The sequence below is a fragment of the Hypanus sabinus genome, chromosome 3 (assembly GCF_030144855.1).
Source record: "Hypanus sabinus isolate sHypSab1 chromosome 3, sHypSab1.hap1, whole genome shotgun sequence".
NCBI lineage: Eukaryota > Metazoa > Chordata > Chondrichthyes > Myliobatiformes > Dasyatidae > Hypanus > Hypanus sabinus.
The window spans coordinates 64731014-64747050 of NC_082708.1; the positions used below are offsets into that span (position 1 = coordinate 64731014).

Sequence of the window (16037 nt, forward strand, 5' to 3'; positions counted from 1 at the left end):
AGAAAAATCTCAAAACTTGTCAACTATTTACTAAAAATTAAAAACCAAAATTGAAAGGCTGAAAAAGTATTCATTCACTTTGTAATTACTATGTTAACTTTCCTCAATAGCAATATGTTGATACAGAAAATTGGAGGATCATCTGCTTTCAATGAATGCATAAGGACATTGTAAATTGCCCCTCTCTCTATAAGGTCCATCAGTATGGTAGACTGTCAACAGACCAAACCAAAATGAAGACAAAAGGGCTTTCAAGACAAGTTAGAGAAATGATAATAGAGAAGCACAAACATGGGGAAGGGTACAAAACCATCTCAAAGGTACTGAACATACCTCAGAGCTCAGTGAAGTCCATCATGAAAAAGTGGAAAAAATGTGAAACCACAGCCACAGTGCCAAGGCCAGGCCACTTCTCTCAACTTAGTCGCTGGAGAAGAATTGCATTTGTAAGAGAGGGCACTGTGACACCAACAGTCACTCTGAGGGAGCTGCAGGTGTCAGCGACTACAACTGGAGATGAAGTTCATGACTCCACAATCTCTAAGGCCTTTGCACAAAAAGTTATTTATGGAAGAGTGGCAAGGAAAAAGTCATGGCTAAAAAAAATCATATCCTTGCCTGTAAAGAATTTGCAAAGCATCACTTAGAAGATGCTGTAAAGATGTGGAAGAAGGTCTTGTGGTCAGATAAAACTGAAGCAGAACTTCCTGGCTTCAACACTACATGGTATGCGTGTCATAAATCTAATACTGCGCATCAGTCAGGTAACACCTGTACTGTAAACTATGGTGTTGGTAATGTCGATCTGCGTCTCTACCAGAGTCCTTTAGGTTCAGACCCAGGGAATAATTGTCAAACACAGTTTACTTAAAAGTACATAGTGTTTATTAGCAAGCTTGCGTTTTCAGTTGGCGAAACAGAGCCCCTGCTCACCAAGCTCGGGAAAATCTGAAGCCAATTGAGCCCCTGACTACAGTCTGGCCTGCTGTTAAAAACATTTCTCATTACATACATACACTGATAAGGGTACATAGTGCAGTTTCTCATGCAATAAACACTTCTTTGTTCATACATTATTCTCACAAGACGATTTGTCAAGCTGCCAATAAGTCAGTTAGGTTTTAACCCTTTTAATTCTGCATATAATTCCTCATTCTCTTCTTTTGTCATTTCATGACAACTAGGATCATCAATGTTGGAATAGTTGTCCATCTCAATTTTTATATTTGTGTAAGATTGTTTAAGGGCTTTCAGCATCATCGTAGTCTCCATCCTCATCATTTGCACCTCAGTCTCTCTGAGGTCCCCTTTCATCTAGTGGGACTCTTCGTATAAATATCCCTTTGGGTGTAGGACAAAAGCACCAGCTGACAAGGGAACATAAACATCGGCAAAGTGCAATAAGTATGAGTATTCCTGCGATGATTTAGCATAATGTAGCAGTATACCGCTCCATCCTATGAAGATGCCACTGAAAGGCTGCAATCCCCCCCTTGAGCTAAAGCCATGTAGGTCAGCCCCAATTTTCTGGATTTTATTTATCTCCTTTTGAATGTGAACAGAGAGAGAAGTAATATTCTCTGATTTATCTGGGATGTAAGTGCAGCACTCTCGTCCTATAACGGCACATGCACCTCATTTTTCAGCCAGAACAAAATCAAGGGTCATTCGGTTCTGCAAAACCGTCTGTCGTAGTGCCATCATTTCAGCGATGATAGCCCTCACCTAATCCTGGTCGTTATCCATAGCCTTTGCGGTACTATTGACTATCTCCTCCAAAACTGTGGCCAGGTTGATGATTCCCCTTGAATTGCGGGCTGCCCCATAGAAAGAGAAAGCTATCATCCAGAAGTGCTCTGGTTGTGAGATTCCTTGCATTTGCCATAAGAGGGACAAGTGCTGGACCAGAGTTTTCAGCATTCACATGTGGGGTACAAAGTAGGCCAGGAAACAGCATCCCATCCGATTTCTGCTCCCTTGTTGGGTGTCCCATCGGCTAGCTGTCTCTTCTGGGAGCCACAAGTAGGCCCATTCCTCGCAAAGCTATTGAGTTCTGTTCAGGGGGCATGCTGGTTTGGTAGTGTATAAATAACACAGGTGTAGTGTTATTGCCCAAAAAGTAAGTCCCCTTACCTTTGAAATTTTGCTGGTTGGTCAGATCTGACAATGGTCGAAGGCCATGATGTGTGTTCTCCCTATCAAATGGCTTTTTCCAGGGGGTAGAGGGGAACAAATGTACCAACCATCAAAGCAGTGGCACCCACAGTCTCCAGTCACATCACTGGTGCAAGTTTAGGCCTTACTAGTCTGAGTGTCATTAGAAAAGACCCAGACTGACTGCCGTTCATTGCTGTTCAGTGGAATGGCTATTAAGGGAAACCCAATCATCCCATGGGGAGGAATCGCTGCATACCCTCAGCAGGCAGATGAATTAGTTCTTCCAACATAACTTTAGCAAAGTGACAGGAAGGTATTTAGCTTGGTTATTACAATACAAGTGCTTAAGATTACAAGTACAGACAGTAAGAGCTTAGGCTACGTCCACACTACACGGATAAATCCGTAACTGAAGCTTTTTCTCTTCATTTTTACCTTCCGTTCACACTAAAATGGTGTTTTCGTTCCCCGAAAACAGAGCTTTTCAGAAACGCTTTCCAGGGTGTGTAATTTTGAAAACGCCGGATTGGCTGGAGCAGTGTGGACAGGGTAACCGGAGAAATCTAAAAACGCTGTCATGACATGCCAGAACAAATGGTGATGGCAGCGTGCTATTTCATTGTTTTCTTGAATGCAACCTAATAATTTCAGAACAGATGGCAACGAGACTGAAGCCAGAAGAGTTAGAAATGTACTCACCAAATACTTTGATCCATAACTTACTGAACAAATAAGTATACTCACTTTGCCCTTTTTTCTGTCCTTGCTCGTATGAAGGTGGTTTACCTATTTATGCAAGTACTTCTCTGACAATAGATGTGTAACAGCCTAATGTAACATTGTATGGAAATACAAGATAATACTGATGCAGACATGTTTCATACATTTAACAAGGGGCTTTGTTAATGCAACAGAGTTAGTCAGTTTTTCAATGTTCGTCGTCAGCCGGGTCAATCTGTCCGTGAACTCCCTTTCGGTTGCCGCCGTATGCTCTAGTATTTTTTTTAGTTCTAAGTTCTCCTGCACGAGAGCCAACAGCTGTCCATCGTTTTAAGTTTTTCTAGTCTGTAACTACACAAACACACAATTTTACGGCGAGATTCGACACCAAACATGTTGCTTGTTTTCAGTAGATGTGTCCTGCACATGTGCAGTAGGAGGAAATTCACCGAAATATCCGTTTTAATGTGGACAGAGATATTTTTTAAAGCATCTAGTGTGGATGCCTATCTTTTTTACGTGAAACCGGCGTTTTCAAAATTATCTGGTCTAGTGTGGCCGTAGCCTTAGTCATGAATGTATATGTTTGACATGTCCTAGATATGTCCATTTTGGAAGTCCTTGTAGCTTGACTGCCGTCAGAGTGATCAATAACAGTTGGTAGGGTCCTTTCCAGTGAGGTTCAAGCTTCGTTCTAAGATGGTTCTTTACGAGAACAAAGTCTCCTGGGTGAACGCAATGTTCATTTTCCAGTTCCTCTCCTTCCCGGTGGGCCTCCTTCACCTGCGAATGCAAGACCTGGAGAGATTTGGTTAGTGCCAGGATGCACCCTATAATTTCATTCAACATTCGACCATGCTGTGGGGATGCTTTTCAGCAGCAGAGACTGGAAATATGGTCAGGAATTATGGGAAGATGAACGCTGTGAAACACAGAGAGTTAAAAATCTGCTAGCCTCTGCCAGCAAATATATATTGGGGCAGAAGTTTAACCTTTCAGTAGGACAATGACTCAAAGCGCACTGCCAGAGCAACCATGGACTGGATTCAAATGAAGAAAATTGAAGTCCTTGAGTGGTCCAGTCAGAGTCCTGACCTAAACCCAATCGAGCATATCTGCAAGACCTCAAGATTGCTGTCCACTATCACTCCCCAACTAACCTGGCACAGCTTGAGCAATTTTGAAAGGAGAAGTGGGCAAATCTTGCTCTATAATGTTGTGCATAGCTAATAGAGGTTAATTCAGAAAGAAAACTGACTGTAATAGCTGCAAGAGGTGATACAACTAAGTACTGATAAAAGGGGGATGAATATTTTGAACTGCTGACATTTCAGTTTTGGCTTTTTAGTTTTTCATGCTTTACAATTTTCCCTGTTCGGCTCTACTGTGTAAAAAAAAGAAGAACATGAGATTCACAAATAAAAATTCTCAGTTAAATTGATCGAAATCCCTGGTTGTAATATTCATTTACATGAACAAAGGGTTGGAGACTGAATACTTTATCAAGGCACTGTATCTTGGCATCTGGACTGTCATGCTTCTGAAGATCTTAAGTGTTTCAAACAGATCAATTAGTTCTTTTAAACCTCAAAGAATATAGATCTTCAGCTACCCATGATAGCAGAACACCCTCATTTCAGAATTTAGCCTAGTGTATCATTTTTAGATCACTAGATCACTCTGCCAATGTAGCTTTTATTGAAAATTGTGCAATTAGCAGCAAGCACCACTAAATCTATTATTTTAATGAAATGAAAGCCATTGAAAGAATGCTCAAGATATTCGAGTTGGGAATTGTTCCCCAAGTTCTTCAGTAACATCCTGTGGTGAAATAACTGGCTACAAATAGACAATGAATCCAGTCAATCATCTTCCCTCTGTATCTACTGATTTCAGCATTAGTAAAACTTTGTGATGCCGTATATTCCCAAAGTACTCTTCCTCTCATCACATCTGAAGTTCTTTTAATCACAGTTTAACCCAGATTCAAGATTTCGACCTGAAATGCTGACAGTTCCATTCACCCCACAGATGCTGCTGGACCCACAGAGCTCCCAACAGATTGCTTGTTGAAATGACTGAAGTAGCACAAAAGATTTAGAAAATATTTTATGGAGGCGCTAGAATTTTAATTACCAGAAATATTTGCTCTCAATTGCAACATAGCAAAATATACTAAACAATATTTTTATATCAGTTGATACCAGAATCAAAATTACCAATGATGCCTCTGCATATAAACAAGAAGCCAATATTCAGGGGTGACCTCTTCAATCTGCCAAGTATTCCTAGCATTTTAGTTTTTAACCTGAGACAAGCCACATTTGGCTGATGATGACTTTACAAAGTAAAACGTACTTTAGTACTTCCACAAAATAAAGCATGTAAAGATATTTTTTTCATGTATTTTTACTTTAAACTCCTTGAGTAAGAATATCAATTTGAGCTAACCATAGTTAATTTTATAGTTTAGACTTTAAAAGATTATACAAATTCAAAAAAGTAAAGCTACATATCAATAAACCATAGAAATATTCAGCATAAAAAGCTTCCATACTATATATTTTGTACATGCTGAAAAAAGATCTGTAGAGCTGACCCTTTCATTGCTATTGAATGGTAGTCCTGAGGATAATCACATCACAAGTTTTCATCAAATGTATTTTTGTTGCACTTAGAGTGTTGCTGTATCTATCAAGCATTTGGGCTGCCAACATTTTCTATTCCATATACCAAGTAACTTAAGTGTGTCCTCATGCTTATTGATCTTCTGCTGTAAGACAGAGGCCCTTCCTAATTGCCCTGTCCAGATCGGTTCCTTCATTCGATTTCAACCACAACTCTCTTCGCAAAAAAACCTACTGTATCTTTCTAGATAAATTATTCAGTCACAGAAATATCTTTATAAACTTCCTGAGTAAACTAACTAGTGTAATTATATATTTCCTCTGCTGCAGTGATGAGATCACTTTTAGGGTCATAGAGTCACAGAGAAGTACAGCACAGAAACAGGCCTTTTGGCCCATCTAGTCCATGCTGAAACCATTTAAACTGCCTACTCCCATCGACCTGTACTGGGAGCATCCATGTTTTGTGTATGATAAAACTCTACTGGGATAACCCTTAAAAATTTAATCAGTTAATCCTCAGTTTTCTGACTTGCAGAAGCCAGTCACTTCAGAATAACAACAACATCTCCTCCACAATCTCATCTGCACAGGTGCACCACAAAGCTGTGTGCTTAACCCCCTGCTCTACTCGCTCTGCACTTATGATTGTGTGACTAAGTACAGCCCCAAAGCCATATTCACGTTTACTGATGACACTACTGTTTTAGTCCAAATCAAAGGTGGTGATGAATCAGCATATAAGAGGGAGATTAAAAATCTGGCTGAGTGGTGCCGCAACAACAACCTCTCACTCAATGTTAGCAAGACAAGGAGATAATTATTGCCTTCAAGAGGGTGAAACCAGAGGTCCATGAGCCAGTCCTCATCAGAAGATCAGAGGTGGAAAAGGTTAGCAACTTTAAATTGTTTGGTGTTACAATTTCAGAGGACCTATCCTGTGCCCAGCACATAAGTGCAATTATGAAGAAAGCACAGCAGTGTCTCTACTTCCTTTGGAGTTTTCAAAGACTCAGCTTGACATCTACAACTCTGACAAACTTCTATATCTATATATGTGTGTGTGTGTGTGTGTGTGTGTGTGTGTGTGTGTGTGTGTGTGTGTGTGTGTGTGTGTGTGTGTGTGTGTGTGTGTGTGTGTGTGTGTGTGTGTGTGTGTGTGTGTGTGTGTGTTTGTGTTTGTGAGTGTATCATGTATCATATGTTTTCTGAACCACATTTTCTACCTGCCCCATGAGCTTTGTGGCCATGAACTTCAGAGATCTAATAATCTTTGACACTTCTCTGTATCCTATTAAGTTGCTATATCTTCTTTTGTAATTGAATTCCCTCTACGATAGCACTGTTGCACAACATATGCATCCTTCTGCCATTTCATTTTTGATATTTCTCTTCATACTACAACTTCCTTCTATTTTATCAACAGCAAGCCCAATTTTTGTACAATCTGCTAACTTATCAATCATGCTTCACATTAAACCATACATCATTGATATATATCAATATATATAATAAAAGCAATTAGCATTTTATCATGTAGAACAACCTAGGAAATATAATTTAAATTATTAAAATAATCATCAACATTCCAGCTGAGGCAGATTTGAATTGAAATTATCATCTTATACCGTCACCAATAACGCTATCATTGCCAACACTTCTTGCTACTTTCTCAAAAACTCAGTCAAGTTAGTCAGGCACAAACTACCTTTTCCAAACTTACAATAACTGTTAATTAATCTATATCTTTCAAAATATTAACAGGATTAGCAACACCAGCATTGACCAAGTGGATTGACTCCACTTTTTCCTTTATCAGTGGCTCTGCCTTATACAGAAGAGTTGTCACAATATCAGATTGGTGAAATATCATTTTATCTGCTTTGTATAACTTCAATAATGCACGTTCTACAACCCAAACAGCTGGGGCTGTACTCTTGTTATAAGTTTCAAAAGAAAAACTTGTGTTCAGCATTTGAAGACATTGTTGATTTGATTCAGTGAAACTTATCAATGAAACAAGAACAAATATTGTACATACTTCAAAATGTTCCCATTGTTCTTGCAATTTTGATGGCGGTTCTCCTTCTGGTTCATCAGTTTCTTCCTCCCCTCTTGCCAGTATTGTGTCTTGTTCTGTCCCAACTGGCTACAATTAAAAAAAAAGATTAGAAGGTTTTTTTTTAGTACATATATACTTATGGCTGTGTCCTGTATGGAAATATTACTCCATATATCAAAGTTCACAGATTAGATAAAGTGTAAAACTTAATAAAATGCATAACCATCTATTGCTTTCTTTAAAATTCATACAGAAAATCCAGATGTTTCTTCAACACCTCCTTTGATAATATCATCTTGGCTATATAAACCACAGCCGATAAATGTATATAAATGCAAAATATTTCAGTTTCTACAATACAAAAGTATAAACAAAAAAATGCTGGAAATACTCAGCAGGTCAGGCAGATCATGTGGAGAAAGAACAGTGGTAACAGTTTTGATCAAACTTTGTTTGACTTGTACAATTTTTGTTAAAGTACAAATGCTATTAATTCACATTTATTTTTCACTTAATTTCCAAACAATTCAAACTTCAAAAAACATTTTATCATAATCTCCAATTTGGTGTTTGAAGAATGGTAATTTCAAACAGGCAGATGGAGTTGAAAAATAGAGTGGTTCACTATTCTGTTGCATGACAAACCTCCAGTACAAACACTATATGCCTGTCACAAGCAGAGAAAACTTTATGGTACATGTGGCCTGCACAAGTGTAAGAAACCACATATCTGTCAACTTGCACCAACATCTTTTTATTGTATTCAGCTAAATCTATATTGACAGTATCTTGTACATATAAGGAAATTAACAGAAATTATCCAGGATGAAGTACAAACTTTATCAGATCCTTTCTACCCTCATATATAGAACATAGAAATCTATAGTATATCACTGGCCCTTCGGCCCACAACATTGTGCTGATCACGTAACCTACTCTAGAAACTGCCTAGAATTACCCTGCAACATAGCCCTCTATTTTTCTAAGCTCCATGTATCTATCTAAGAGTTCTTAAAAAACCCTATTGAATCTGCCTCCACCACCATTGCCAGCAGGTCATTTCACACACCCATCACTCTGTATGAAAAACTTACTCCTGACATCCCCTCTGTATTTACTTCCAAGCACCTTAAAACAATGACCCCCGCCACCCCCGTTTTAGCCATTTCAGCCCTGGGAAAAAACCTCTGGCTATCCATAAGGTCAATGCCTCTCATCATCTTATACACCTCTATCAGGTCACCTCTCATCCTCTGTCACTCCAAGGAGAAAAGGCCAAGTCAACTTGACCTATTCTTGTAAGACATGTTCTCCAATCCAGGCAACATCCTTGAAAATCTCCTCGGCACTCTTTCTACAGTATCCACATTATTCCTGTGGTGTGGTGAGCCTGAACGCTGCAGCCTGAACGAGCTAATGACTTTTATATTTCCATCAGACATTACATTATCCCCTAGACAACGACAGAGTTACGTTTTATTGGTTATGATCATACCTGCGCTTTAGATTTAGTATTGACGACGTATATTATCTGTATGTTTGCATTAATCTTATTTTTGTGCCCCTTTATCAATAAATACTTTTTAAAATAGTACCATCAGACTTCAACGGACCTCTCTATCTTTGCTGGTAAGTGATCCAGTTACGGGATTTCGTAACAGTTGGGGTTCTCGTCTCGGGATTTGATACCAAATTGGGAGGCCAGTGAATCAGGATTGTAAGTCGAAAACTTGGATCTGGTTACGCGGGTAGCCAGACGGGAAACCAGCAAAGATGGATGTGGGTGAATTTATAGAAAACCTGACTCTGGAGGTGCTGAAGGTGGCCTAAAAATCGGACTTGATAAAATTGGCAAAGGAGTTAAACCGCGCAGGGGTGAGGTTGTCAATAAAAAAGCGGGAGGTGCGAAGGGCAATAACTCAGTATTATATTGGGAAGAAGGTGTTTACAGATGAGGTATTGGAAAATATCCCTGAAGAGGCACCCGCTAGTGGGACGGCTCAGTTAGAGTTGGAGAAATTAAAGTTGGAACAAGCAATTAAGTTAAAGCAGCTGGAGGCAGCCGAGAGGGAGAAAGAGAGGGAGAGGGCCGAGAGAGAGGGCAAGAGAGGGAGAGAACCAAGAGAGAGAGAGAGCATGAAATGAAGTTAAAACAGCTGGAAGCAGATGAAAAAGAGAAACAGAGGAAACATGACTTGGAGATGGAGAAGTTATGGCAGGAGCCACGAGTTCCGGGGTCAGACCGAGAGGAGCATTTCAATGTTAGTCGAGAATTGAGGCTAGTACCTCCATTCGAGGAAACGGACGTCGATAGTTACTTCTTGCTTTTTGAAAAGGTGGCAGTGAATCAGATGTGGCCCAAAGGTCAGTGGGTGGCGCTGTTACAAAGTGTGTTAAAGGGGAAGGCACAGCGGGCATATACGGCGTTGACCATGGAGGAGGGAGAGGAGGAGAGTTATGACAAAGTAAAGGCGGCCATTCTCCAAGGTTATGAGCTAGTACCTGAGGCTTATAGACAAAAGTTTATAAGTTTAAAGAAAGGGTGGAATCAGACGCATACTGAGTTTGCCTATGAGAAGGGTGTGCTCTTGGACCGGTGGTGCACCGCAGAGAGAGTGGGAGAAGATTATAGGTGTCTCAGGGAGTTAATTCTGATTGAGGAATTTAAAGGGTGTGTTTCGGAGGATATCCGGATGTATCTGAATGAGAAGCTGGATAAGTCCATCTCAGAATTTGCTAGGTTCACAGATGAATATGCCCTAACCCACAAGACAAAGTTTTCCTCCAATAAAAGTACCCAGAGAGACCGTGGGAACGATCGAGAAAGTCCACCGGCTGAGGCAGAGGTCCCGCCAGAAGCTAGTGGTAAGGTCGAGGGGGAAAGGCCAGACGGCCAGAGATTTCCGGGCTTGACCTGTTTTAATTGTGGAAAAATGGGACATATTGCATCGCGGTGCTTTGCTCTGAGAAAAGAAACAGGAAAGGGGAAAGCAGCAGTCCCTATCGGATGTGCTGTCGTAATCAGTAGATCGACAAGAGAGCCCCGGGTAGAAAGAGTACAAGAAGGGTTGGAAACTTGTCTGTCACACGGAACCATGTCTGTGAGGGAGGGAGACACACCAGTTCCTGTACGGATCTGGAGAGACATGGGGGCTGAGCTGTCGTTGATCAGCAGTAAGGTACTAGAGTTTGGTCGAAAGACGAGAATGGTAGCTGTAAAGGGGATAAGTAAAGGAATAGAAATGGTGCCCTTACATAAGTCATTATGGATTGTGAGCTGGTATCTGGACCAGTTGAAATAGGGGTGCGATCAGAATTCCCGAGGAAGGACGTGGACGTCCTTCTCGGTAACGATTTAGCAGGTGGTAAGGTTTGGGCAGCCATGACGATGGCCAGCCGGCCGGTGAGTGCAGTGGCCCCGCCCCTAGATTCCAAGATCTACCCCGCATGCGCGGTCACTCGCAGCCTGTTGAGAAAGGCAGCTGAGAACGAGAGCAGTTTAAATCCGGCCAGTTACGATTTGGCCGAGGCGTTTCTACCGACCTTGTACCACAAGAGTTTAGACGGTGGTAAAACGAAGAGTAGTAAAGTAAAAGAGGGTAAGGAAGCGGAGGTAGATCTGCCCTTAGCGAGGAGAAAGGTCCTAGAGGATAAAGATGAGGAATAAAGATAAAGATGAGGAACCGCTAGAGTGGTTAAGAGGTCCAGAGTTGGACGAGGATGATCTGTCTGGTTTGGCAAAACTGTTTGAAGAAGTTGAAAATTCTAAAGGTGTTCCCGATAATGAAATGAGGGCAGTCCTAAAGGAAAAGGATGCCATTTCCTCGAAGAAGTCTGCTGGGTTGGCAGATGAGGTTGTTTCAGGCTGCGGAGTTGAGTTTACTCCAGAAGGGAGTTGCATAGAGAGTACCTGGGAGGATCAGGGGAATTTAGAATTTGAAAAGGGTACGGGTATTGAAAGCCTGGAAGAGGCCAATGTCCCGTTTGAGTGTGTCCAAGATGGGGATGCACATGGTACTGAACCTAGTAACGGAGCTCAGAAAAAGTCTGAGGTATTTGATTCAGTGGAACAGGACGGCCATCCTTGTGGGTCAGATAGACTTGTTTCAGTGAAAAAAGGGTTAATCTTGGTAACTGTGGGAAGTGAGAGTTCCCAGGTGTTTGAGCTCCAAGGTGTGTTTAAAGTTAATGCAGAGTTTAAGAATGGGGAGATAAGAATTATCATTGAAGGAAACGGGAAATCTGTAGTTCCCAAATCAAATGAAGAAATTTTAAGCCCTGCAGATCGCTTACAGATTAAGCCGGAATAGGACAGGGCCCCCCACGCTATTGTTATTCCAGCGTGTGTTGTAAAAGGGCAGAATTTGAAATGCTGCTTGAGCAAGGTAGTCGAACTGAAACCACATAGTCTGAAGGGGCCTGACGAGAGGGTTAGCCACCTGTGTAAAATTACAGAGGTAGGTGGAAATTCAGAAGATGGGCTAAGTTTGGGACACGGTGTTGATAAAATAATTCCTATGGAACAGGCAGGCGAGGGTTTATCTTGCCACCTTACTCAAATTCCCCAGAAAAGAGGCGACGGTTAAGGGGGACGCCATTTTTAAATAGCAAAGCCGGTTGTACGGGATTTCGACAAAGCCTGTGAATAATAAAGACAACCCCCTTGGAAGCCTGCCTGTTCAGTTTGAAAACGACCAAAAGACTAGTATTTACATAAACTTTTGTAGATGCACGTAAGCTAAGAGCACACCTCCTTAGTTTTGTTGCTGAAGAAAAATAATAAAATAGGTGGTTATTAAATTGAAGTCTGATGCTACAAGACGTTAGTATGGTACAAGATGTTAAGATATTAAAGAAAGTGACACTGAAATTGTTAACTGTTTAGATACTGAATTGAATGTATAACTATATTACTCTGTAGAAAAAAAACTTTGGTGTTGTGTTGGATTCTAACACTCGGTATTAAGACTCGGTAAGACTCGGTATTATTTCATTCTTTTCCTGATGGTAAAAAACGCGTTGAAGAAAGGGGGTGTTACGTCCGTAGCCCCCTCCTTTGTGAGAATCGCCAGATCACTGTTGGGTTGAGTCAAAAGGGGGGGCCCAAGACATGAGGGGGAGACGTGCGCAGGATGTCACGTTTCTCCCCCCAGTAGCAATGTAAAGCTACGGGACATGGCCATTGTCTCTTGGAGACAGATTTGTGGATTGAGATGCTCTGCTACGTGAATGCCCTTGGGCAAAGTGGGCTGGTTGAGGGAGAGATTGCATCACCCCCAACCTGATTGACATCTACGACCCTGCGAGTCAGAATAAAAGAGGGGCTGTAGGAACAACCCCTCAGACGCACCAGAAGAAACATTAAGCGACCACGTAACAGCAGACGGTCATCGGAAACCAAGCCACGTGCATTCAATTCCGTGGCTGGAATTGGTGACTGAAACCACGGAAAACGGCTCTTGAGCTAACAATGGGGAAACCTGCTCCCCTGACTCAATGGATTGGCATCATAAAAGACTTGGGCAAGTTTAAACGCCTCCCTCTCTTAAACCCAAAATGTTGCAGCCTGAACGAGCTAATGACTTTTATATTTCCATCGGACATTACATTATCCCCTAGACAACGATAGAGTTACGTTTTATTGGTTATGATCATACCTGCGCTTTAGATTTAGTATTGATGACGTATATTATTTGTATGTTTGCATTAATCTTATTTTTGTGCCCCTTTATCAATAAATACTTTTTAAAATAGTACCATCAGACTTCAACGGACCTCTCTATCTTTGCTGGTAAGTGATCCAGTTACGGGATTTCGTAACACTCTAAATGCTCATAAATCCTACTTCTCAGGATCTTCTCCAACAACTTGCCTACCATTGAAGTAAGACTCACTAGTCTATAATTTTCTGGGTTATCCCTACTCCCTTTCTTGAACAAGGGAACAACATTTGCAACCCTCCAATCCTCCAGTACTTCTACCATCTCTATTGATGATGCAAAGACCATTGCCAGAAGCCCAGCAATCTTCTCCCTTGCTTCCCACAGTAGCCTGGGGTATATCTCACCCAGTCCCGGCGACTTATCTAATTTAATGCTTTTCAAAAGCTCCAGCAGATCGTCTTTGTTAATGTCTATATCCTCAATCATTTCAGTCCACTGTAAATTGTCCCACTAATTGCTGGTCCTTTTCCCTGGTGAATTTGCTACAAATTTTTAAAGGGAGCTCACGATATTTCTGGATCACTAGTTATATACATTGTCCTTGCTGATACATAATGGTATAAGACTGGTACTGTATAAAAGACTCACAAAGAAACTTTATACACACTTCCATCTGAACAATCTGTTTATTATTTAGGATATAATTAAATAGCCTCAGTACCTTAAATCCTTTTCCTTCCTTCTTAGTTATTGTTTGACTCATGTGGTAGTAAAATGTCAATAGCCATGAATTATCAAGTTTATTTTCATCATTTAAGAAATAGGGTAACTAATTATGATTTGACCACATCATTTTATGTTATTTTCATCATTCACACTGATTGCTTAAGAGTCATAGAGTACTCTAACACAGTCTTTGGACCATTTAGACCATGTCAAACTATTATTCTGCCTAGCTCCATCAACCTGCACCTGGACTATAGGCTTCCATAGTTCGCCAAACCTCTCTTAAATATTGGGATCAAACCCACATCCACCACTTCTACTGGTAATTTATTCTATACTTTAACTACAATCTGAATGGAGAAATAGTCCTTCATGTTCCCCTTAAACATTTCACCTTTCACCCCTAACCTAAGACCCATAGTTATAGTCTCACCCAACCTTGGTAGGAAAAGCCTGCTAGCATTTACCCTATCTATATAATTTTAAATAACTCTTATCAAATATCACTCATTCTCCTCTGCTCCAGGGAATTAAGTCCTAATCTATTCAATCTTTCCTCATTACTCAGGTCCTCAAGTTCTGGCAACATCTTTGTAGATTTTCTCAGCATTATTTTAATCTTATTGATACCATATTTGTAGGTAGGTGACCAGAACTTTACACAATACTCCAAATTAGTCATCACCAATGTCTTATACAACTTCAACATAAAATTCCAACTTCCATAGTCAATACTTTGACTTATGAAGGGCATCATGCCAAAAGCTTTCTATATGACCCTACCTACCCGTGACACCGATTTCAAGGAATAATGGATCTGTATTCCCAGATCCCTCTGTTCTGCTGTACTCCTCAATGCCTTGCTGTTCACTGGTTTGTCCTCCCAAAGTGCAACACCTCACACTTGTCTGCATTAACTTCCATTTGCCATTTTTGGCCCATTTTACCAGCTGGCCCAGATCCCTCTGCAAGCTTTCCTCACGGTCCTCTGCACCCCCAACCTTGATGTCATCCATAAACTTGTTGAACCAGTGTTAGATACATGGGTTTTGACCAAAGAAAAATATAGCTGGTGTTGATCAGCACTTAAATGCAAGCATGGTTATTAGGTGTATGAGAAATCAAACTTATAAAAAATTAGCAAAAACAGCTAAAAGGAAATTGCCAATAATTACAAGGTGTTATCTATGTACCAAAAACACAATATATAGCTCCATACTATTTGCCCAGTGTGAACTCCAGGCAGCTCGATCTCTCTCTTCCACTGAGATTGAAGAGCTCTTTTAAATCAACACCAGGGCATAGCATCTTTAATCACTAAAAAAGTTAACTTAAAACTACACATGAATTAGAATAGGAAACACACCAAAATGTAGCTACAATCATACATGCACATTTACACATTCTCATTACTAAAGAAATGGAGTATTCCACCATGTATGGTGGGAAAGGCAAAACAAAGCCAACCCTATAGAATACATTATAAAACTATAGCCAACCCTATAGAATACATTAAAAGAATATACTGGGGGGGAAGATACAGAAGTGGGCACACTCAGTCGCAAGGTGGGGGGGGGGGGGTGACTGACTGTGTGTGTGTGTGTGTGTGTGTGTGTGTGTGGGTGTGTGTTTATAAGGGGTGCATTTATCGAGCATTCTCCATCACAGCCAGTTTGTCACATTGTCACCCAGGTCACTGATATAGATGACAAGCAACAATGCACCCAGCACTGATTCCTGTATCACATCACTAGTCACAGGCAACCATCTACTACCACTCTCTGAATTCTCGCACAAATCCAATTTAAATTTACTACCTCCTTCTGAAGCCAAGTGACTAAAACTTCTTGACCAAGAAGGACCTTGTCAAAGGCCTTGTTGACTACATCCACCACCTTTCCTTCATCAGCTTTCCTAGTAACATAGAAACACAGAAAACCTCCTCAAAAAACTCTATAAGATTAGTCAGACATGACTTTCAAGCACAAAGCCATGCTTATAATCCTTAAGCAGTCTCTGTTTATTCCAATACTTATATATCTGGCCCCTTAGAATGCAATCTAATAACTTACCCATTACTGA

At 40.7% G+C, this 16037-nt stretch overlaps 1 protein-coding gene across 2 annotated transcripts in view; it reads right to left on the reverse strand.

Moving 5' to 3' along the window:
• Positions 1-16037, reverse strand: part of dlg2 (discs, large homolog 2 (Drosophila)) — a 787731-nt gene that overhangs the window by 558288 nt on the left and 213406 nt on the right. For both annotated transcript variants that reach the window (XM_059964524.1, XM_059964523.1), the window contains exon 5: positions 7546-7653. In XM_059964524.1, coding sequence (XP_059820507.1) covers positions 7546-7653 — 108 coding nt within the window. The remainder of the gene's footprint in view (positions 1-7545; positions 7654-16037) is intronic.